At 37.3% G+C, this 7,470-nt stretch overlaps 1 protein-coding gene across 1 annotated transcript; it reads left to right on the forward strand.

The window, feature by feature from the left end:
• Window positions 1-2,592: 2,592 nt before the first annotated feature.
• LOC132033169 (uncharacterized) lies at window positions 2,593-5,454 on the forward strand. Its single transcript, XM_059423057.1, has 2 exons — window positions 2,593-2,777; window positions 4,336-5,454. The coding sequence occupies exon 2, from the start codon at window positions 4,518-4,520 to the stop codon at window positions 5,244-5,246; it is 729 nt and encodes a 242-aa protein (XP_059279040.1). The 5' UTR covers window positions 2,593-2,777; window positions 4,336-4,517; the 3' UTR covers window positions 5,247-5,454.
• Window positions 5,455-7,470: the final 2,016 nt, after the last annotated feature.

Below are 7,470 nucleotides of genomic sequence, written 5' to 3' on the forward strand. Positions count from 1 at the left end.
TTGAGAGGTGTAAGACAATGTAAGTGGTTTCTTAAAAGCCAACTTTTTGTTCCTCTCTCTTGGAAGAAAGTCTTTCATGCTATAGTTTTTCATTTTTAAGAAGTGAGTGTTGGATTACACGTATAGTCAGCCGAAATAGATATAATACTTTAAATGCTCGATTGGATCAAATTTCAGTAGATTAAAATGGACTGAGTTAACCAATCAATTAAGATCTCCTTTTGAAGTTTATGCAAAATAATTGAATTCAGTTATATATGTCTGAGCTTCAGAAACTTCAGACACCGTATGCTTAAAGTTTTGGTTTCGAAATGGATACACTTGTAAATTTTTTATGTGAAAATTACAGCCCCATACCTTTGGGTGATTTAGTTTACAAACTAGTCAACAAATGTATAAGCTTTGTATATTTATACTTAAGTATACATACAACATACATATAATATACGTATAATAGACATATCAGTGTGTAGATTTTTTTATATTTGGCCGACGATACATTTACGTAAATTTCCCAATTTTTATAGGGAAATCTACATGGTGTGACAAACATTAGTAGGTAATTATATTTAGTAACTACATTTTACTTTAATTACATCTCATAGCTAAATTTTGTGTATCAATCAATGTAACTATTCTCCTCTTATTTCATTGTGTAGTGTTTTCCTCAAAACCCCTCTCTCTCTCTCTCCCTCGACTCTCTCTCTTTCGCTCTCTGTACTCCCGTCGGAACCGTCACAGTTCATTTTCTCGGCGAAACCGTGCTTTCTCTTCACCTTGCTAGCGACGGCAGCCGGAGCTACGCTATTATCACCGCGGTGCATCCACTCGGATGCGGTTGCTAGCGACGACGTCTGCCTCCCGTCGCCACCGTAGCTCGAAGTCGTGACCACGGCACTGCGCATCCTCCGGATACGGTTGGTGTTGTTGTTGTTGTGGTTCGCGCGATAGCTCGACGATAGGACTAACATTGCTGTTGTTCTCTCTCTCTCTCTCTCTCTCTCTCTCTCTCTCTCTCTCTCTCTCTCTCTCTGTTGTTGGCTGTTGTTGTTGTTATTGTGAAATTTCCGGCCGATCTAGCCGGAAATCGTCGGCAGATCTGGCCGGAGCTAGTGGTTGGTGTTGTTGTATACACGAATACGGCGATTGTATTCACTTTTTTGAGCTTTTTTTTGTTAAATGTTTAGATTGTATTCATTTTTTTATAATTATTTATTAATTTTTTGTGTATCTATGTTTTTATGTATTCGATTTTTACTCGTTGTATTCGGCAATATAGCGAGACGTTTATGAATACAGATAGTTATTTCATGAATACAGTGAAAAAGTAGCTACAAATGAATACAGTTGAGTTGAATATATTTGATTTGAATACAACTTTATTACCCAAAAAAAAAAAATTTTTGAATACAACTCAGTTGAATACATCTGACTTGAATACATCGAAATTTGACTTGAATACAGCGAAATCTGAACTTGAATACAGCGAAATTTCACTCAGCCAAATTTTGAATACAATCTGAATTTTGAATACAATTTACCGTAGCACGTTTCTCTTTGTAGCTACGAAATGTAATTAGTTAAAGTGTAGTTATGCCAAATTTTTAACCCTCAAAATGTAGTCATTTTTGTAAGTTTCCCATTTTTATACACAACGAGTATGATTTAAATGGTGGACCCAAATGCACTTCGGCCCATTGACTTGTCATAATTGGTCTGAGAGTGGCTATTTACCCAATTTTCCCGAGTGAAATTGTGGGTGTCAAGGAGCCTGGCCCAATATTGGTTCAAGATGGTGGGCCGATTCAGGTCCTGGTCCTAGCCCAGTTGGTTGGACATCTCTCAACTCGCACGGGGCAATTCGCAGAATTGTCCTTCTTTTGGGGTGGTCTTTAACTTTTGGTCCTCAAAATGGTAGTCTTTAATTTTTGTCCTTCGCCTAAAACCCATGGATTTCGCGTTTGAATCCCCGCTCAGTCAAAATTTTTAAAAAAATTCATAAGACAGAGTTTGAATTTCGCTCTATTCCCTTCGGCAGACTTTGCCTTGAGGCATATCTTTTTTTTTTTTTTTTTTTTTTTTTTTTTTTAGTTTTCAATGCAAACTTTTAGTTACGCTTTAAGGAAAAGTTCCACCTTATGGGGCATACTTTTAGTTACGCCTTAATTAAAAGTATCCCATCAAAACTATGCTTAAAAGTATCTTTTAAAATGGCTTTCTTTAAACATCGCTAAAAGTTTGCCTTGTAAGGTATACAGTCTATACCGTGGAAAAAGTTACGCCTTATGAAGCATCTTTTAGTTTATCCCTCACTAAAAATTAAATCTGTACTATAAATAAACTATGTCTTAAGGAAAAATTTTCTTATTATGGGACAGACTTTTAGTTATGCCAGATCTTTCCTTAAGGCGTCTTTACCGAATCCAGCATACACACCTTCTAGTCCTGCAAAGGCGGTGTGCTTTTATTTATGCGAGTGAAAGTTGAAGAGCTTCGAATTAGCATAAGTATGCGCTACTTGCTGGAAAAATGAAACGAGAAAAAATTTAAAGACCACCCAAAAGAAGGACAATCCGCGCAAAAAAAATGACTCGCACGTGGAACCCAAATTCGACCCGGATCCGACTCCAATAGGCCGCCACGGTTTCAGTTTTCACACCATGTATAGCAATGGCGGCAGCAGCAGTAATAATAAATCCAAATTGCGTTGTGTTCAAGTCGTAATCAGTAGCTAAATTCAATTGTTTCTGTTGATCCTGTCCTCTTCCTGTAATCAAGTAATTACCGTTGATCTTTTTACTTATCCTATTCTGTGTAAATTATAAGCTAACCTAAAATATTATCTGAACATCATGCTTTTTTTTTTTTTGTTTTGTTTTCCTTGGAGGAGTTTATGTATTATGATTTGAAATTTGAGTTTTTATTTTTATCCTAATTCTCGTTTTGAATGATTTGCGGGATGAATTAGGTTCATTCTATCGCTAAGTTCGACTTTAATTCCTATATATGTGTGTTTTTCCCCAAAAGTGCCAAGTCTGCAGAGCAAAGCACGATTAAAGAGTAGATTGTAGCTAAAAATGCATAAATGAACTAAAAAGTAAAATTGTATATCTACACAAGAATATATTTAGTGTTAAAAAAGAAAAAGAAAAATCCTGGCTTATACTGATATGTTAAAAGATAATACAAAGGTTTGATGGCGTTTCTGGTTGCTGTTAGCTCGCCCAGTCCTCTTTAAAGAAGAGATTTTGAACAACTTCTAGTTCCTTTTTCACGTTTTGATAAGTTTATGTACGCGAACCAATTAGACGTAATGAGTAATCTCTGTCGTTTTGGTTTCAAAATGGTATCTTTCTGCTTATAATTAGGCTATTCCTCCATCCTGGACAATAATATGCCACTGGAATTTTAGTCATCAATTTGCTAGCAGCTGGTTTTGGTATAGATATTGGTATGTATACAGTGGCGGATCCAGGATTTTCATTCAGGGTGTTCGGAAAAATAATTGAACCACTTGAACTAGCCTTTTACATTTGTTCAGGGTGTTCAAAAGTTAACATATGTGCATGAACACAAAAAAATTACCCTAAATATATACTGTAAATTTTGCCCACCCTGGGCAATGACTAGATCCGCCCCTGTATGTATAGTTGAGTGTTGAATTCTATAATGGAGCATCCTTGAAAGGATTCAAGAGGATAATTTTCGGCCACAAAAATTTAAGTAGTTTCTTCAGAGTTGAGTGCTTTGCACAACAAGTACTCACTTTGTATAACTTGCTTAACACTCTTCGAGTTTTCTTTGTTGTTTGTCATTAACTAGTATATCATTTCTAAAAGTAATATTCTTTCCATCCACAAGAAGAGTTTTAGAGCCCGTTTGGCTTAGCTTATAAGTTGCTAATAACAACTTATAAGCTGTTTTCAGCTTTTTTGAGTGTTTGGCGGGCCAGCTTATGAGCCATTTTGTGCTTAAAATAAGCCCAAAAAAATAATTGGGCCCGTTTGGCTTAGCTTAAAAAAAGCAGCTTCTAAGCTGCTTTTTTTTAAGCCCGTCCAAACAGGCTCTTAATTGGTCTTAAGTAAGTGATTCGGGGACTTAGCTTATAAGCTGCTTTTTTTAAGCCCGTCCAAACAGGCTCTTAATTGGTCTTAAGTAAGTGATTCGGGGACAAACTTAGTTGTGTTCCTTGTTTGTGTTCCTAAACTTTAGTCATTGTATGTGGTTTGATGTATTTTGTAAATGATACATTAGTCCATTGTTTGGTTTGCTTCTTGATAAGTACTGTGTTTCTTTTTTGCTTTGTGTGTAACCTTCTCCATCATAACTAGGTAGGAATTTTATAGAGAATGATGGCAGAAGAGTCAACAGTATGTGTCTGGCATGGCTAACGATCCACCAGCGAGACTCATAGACGACTTCTCCGAGCAAATTTCTGATAAGGGTCCTTGATAACAATCTCCTTTTGCGGTAGTCTTGAAACATAAGAGAGAAACAAAGTGAAAAAAGAAAAAGAGATGCTGGGATTTTCATATGGAGAGCTATTTCTCATGCTTGGCGCTACTGCTGCTGTTATTGGACCTAAAGATCTGCCAATCATTGCAAGAACAGCTGGCAGATTTGCTGGGCGTGCCATTGGTTATGTTCAACTGGCCCGTGGCCAATTTGAAAATGTCATGCAGCAGTCTCAAGCTCGCCAGATGCATAAGGAAATGCAAGATACCATGGCTCAAGTAGAAGCCATACGTCATGAAATTCGAACATTCTCTTTTATGAATCCTGGTCTACTGACAACGAGGCTAGTAGACAACATCAACGCTACAGCTGGGGCTAGCACGATCATGAATGGACCTCAAAAATCTGATGAAAAGAGAACAATAGTTGAAAATGGACCTCAAAAATCTGATAGGGAGAACAAAGCAGTAACTATCACACCTAAGGATCTTAATTCAAGGAGCTCAGCTTTGTCAGATATGCACAGTCAAGCAGCTGCTTATGCGAGATTGGCAGAAATGGCTCCTTTGGGACCTGTATCCGTAGATAGAGAAAGTCTGAGTGAACTGACTGATGAATCTGGCAGTATCACTGTACTTCCTGTCTCTGCTGAGAGTGCAGGACTGTTGCCAAAATGTAAAGATGAAGCAAAGGGGTCCGACATTGTCTTAGAAGCGATACTGGAGGCAGAAGTGGCAAAGAATGCCAAAGAATTTTTCTCACGGCCACAAAACCAATTACAAAGTGAATGACTAGGTATATTGAAAGAACTTTTACACCATTAGAAGGCGGTCAAGTGAGCATGTCAGCAGTGGATGAAAGATTGCCGTGGAAAAGATAGATGATTTAGGCCTAGTTAGAGTCTAGTTATGGTTGAGTCTTTTTACCTCGTTTCTCAGATACCATTGCCCTCTCCCAACCAGCTGCGTGAATAAAGAAGAGACAACAGCATTAAACCTTCTTCAACAAAAAAACAACAGCATTAAACCTTTAACTGGAGTTTCCTCCCTTTCTTTGTTTCTTTTGCATTGATTTTCATTTTTCCCTTTTGTGAAGATTCTTTTCTTCATTTTTCCTCTGTAATTGTCTTTTCCTCAATCAATCTGAAGAGACAACATTATTAACATGTTTCAGTGATTGTGGTTTAATTGATAAATGCGCTCCCTTCTGCAATCTAACCAAAGTATAGTATTTTCTCTTTTCAAACATGTTAGCATATACAGTAAGGCTTCTAATCATATTTTATGAGGATCTTACATTTCACCTTATTAGCGTTATCGTTTGCATGGTAAGTGGAATTGACAGGTGTATCTTTGAACTTTTTTTAAGTGATAAAGCAAACCAGAAGAGTTGCGTTTCCATTTGCTTTCTCTTCTCCTCACTCCCTCCCCCCTCCCCTCCATATTGTTGTCTTGATGAAGTTCGAGTTTCCATGAACGGACTAGTCGAAAATAAGTTTAATAGCCTCACACTAGGAACATGGAGGAGTATAGGAAAATGTGTCATGAAAGGAAAAATAAGTCAATGATCAAGAAAAACAAATACATGTAAGACTCAATACTTTTGTAGACATTTCCAATCCGTGTTTGCTATACCTTGATTAGTTTACTGCGAGGATAGGTCATTAATCGCGGAGCGCATGTGAAACCCATGCCTGGCGTGGTCGGGCATTTCATCCAAACTTGGTTGCGTCTTCTGGATGCCTGATTAATGAAAGCTATTTCAACTGAACAGGAAAAAAAGGACCAGGTATTGCAACAATACTAAGGTATTTGCTATGTCATCGTTTCTCAAAGTAGAAATCTAAACCACTGTTTCCTTTTTCTTACTTTTCACGAACTCTTTTGTCGGTGTGGAATTCTTTCTGACGTGTAGGACATATGCATCAGGTGAAGAACTTTGAAGGATTTGAATATTCCGACTTTTACTGCATTTTTATGTTCCAATTTTAAGAGCAATTCTGTGATCTTTGTTTATTTTAAGACACAATGCATTAGAGGTTTACTTAGATTATGGTTCTTGTGAAGCCTATATGTTAGGCTTCATTGTCTTTAGACAATGTGAATTAATTGCAATCTGAAAAATATAGATTTGCATAGAATGTCTTAGTTCGGTAGGTTTGTACTTTTGTTTAGTAGATCCTCTATATGTTTCCTTTCAAAGGTTCTTAGGATGTTTAACTATATGATTCTGAACTATCATAGCTTTACTAACTAGTATGAAATACTATCTTTTCAGTTTTGGAATCAGCTCTAATTTGTGTTAGCTGGCATTGCTTGAAAGCTTAAGTATTTAAGTCTACAAGCTGTATTCTAGGCGTCTATCTGGTCCTGTATTGTATCTGATACAACATGATGTCATTTTCCAAGTTTGTGACCGTGTATAATACCAGCTTGAAAGCATAGAAACCTTTCCATGATTCCCTTCAATATACGCGTAATGACCTGAAAATTATGCTTTTAGCCACCTGTCAACATTGTCAACACGTTAAGTACACACGTCGCCCAGCGGTAATTGACAAACTTGTGTATATGTATGGGCACATGATGCCTGTGAGGGTTCACCCACCTGGCAATAGCATTCCTTTTTATTCTTCATAGAAAAACTGCATTCCTAAAAGCAAATCTCTAGCCAACCTTCCTGCAAGAGATTCTTTCTTAACATCAAGCTTAATGGGACTAGATAGACATGATAAGATAACTCCAACATATTCTTTGTTTTTCACGCCTCCTAGTTTCCAGGAATTAGTCACTTCAATAGCCTTCGATGGTTATACGGGTATCCAAAGGACGAACGAGATGGATGTTTGTTGTCCAACCATTCTTCTAGTTCCAGGCCCTCTAAGAAAGGCTTTCTCTCGCATTTTTCTCTTGTGACATCCCTCTCACATTGCTCCTCATAGCCTCTCTTGGAATGTCTATTATCACTCCCTCACTTCTCTCTCTCTCTCTCTCTTTTTTTTTTTTTCTCTCTTGC

This window comes from Lycium ferocissimum, chromosome 10, assembly GCF_029784015.1.
Source record: "Lycium ferocissimum isolate CSIRO_LF1 chromosome 10, AGI_CSIRO_Lferr_CH_V1, whole genome shotgun sequence".
In the NCBI taxonomy this organism is placed as follows: domain Eukaryota; kingdom Viridiplantae; phylum Streptophyta; class Magnoliopsida; order Solanales; family Solanaceae; genus Lycium; species Lycium ferocissimum.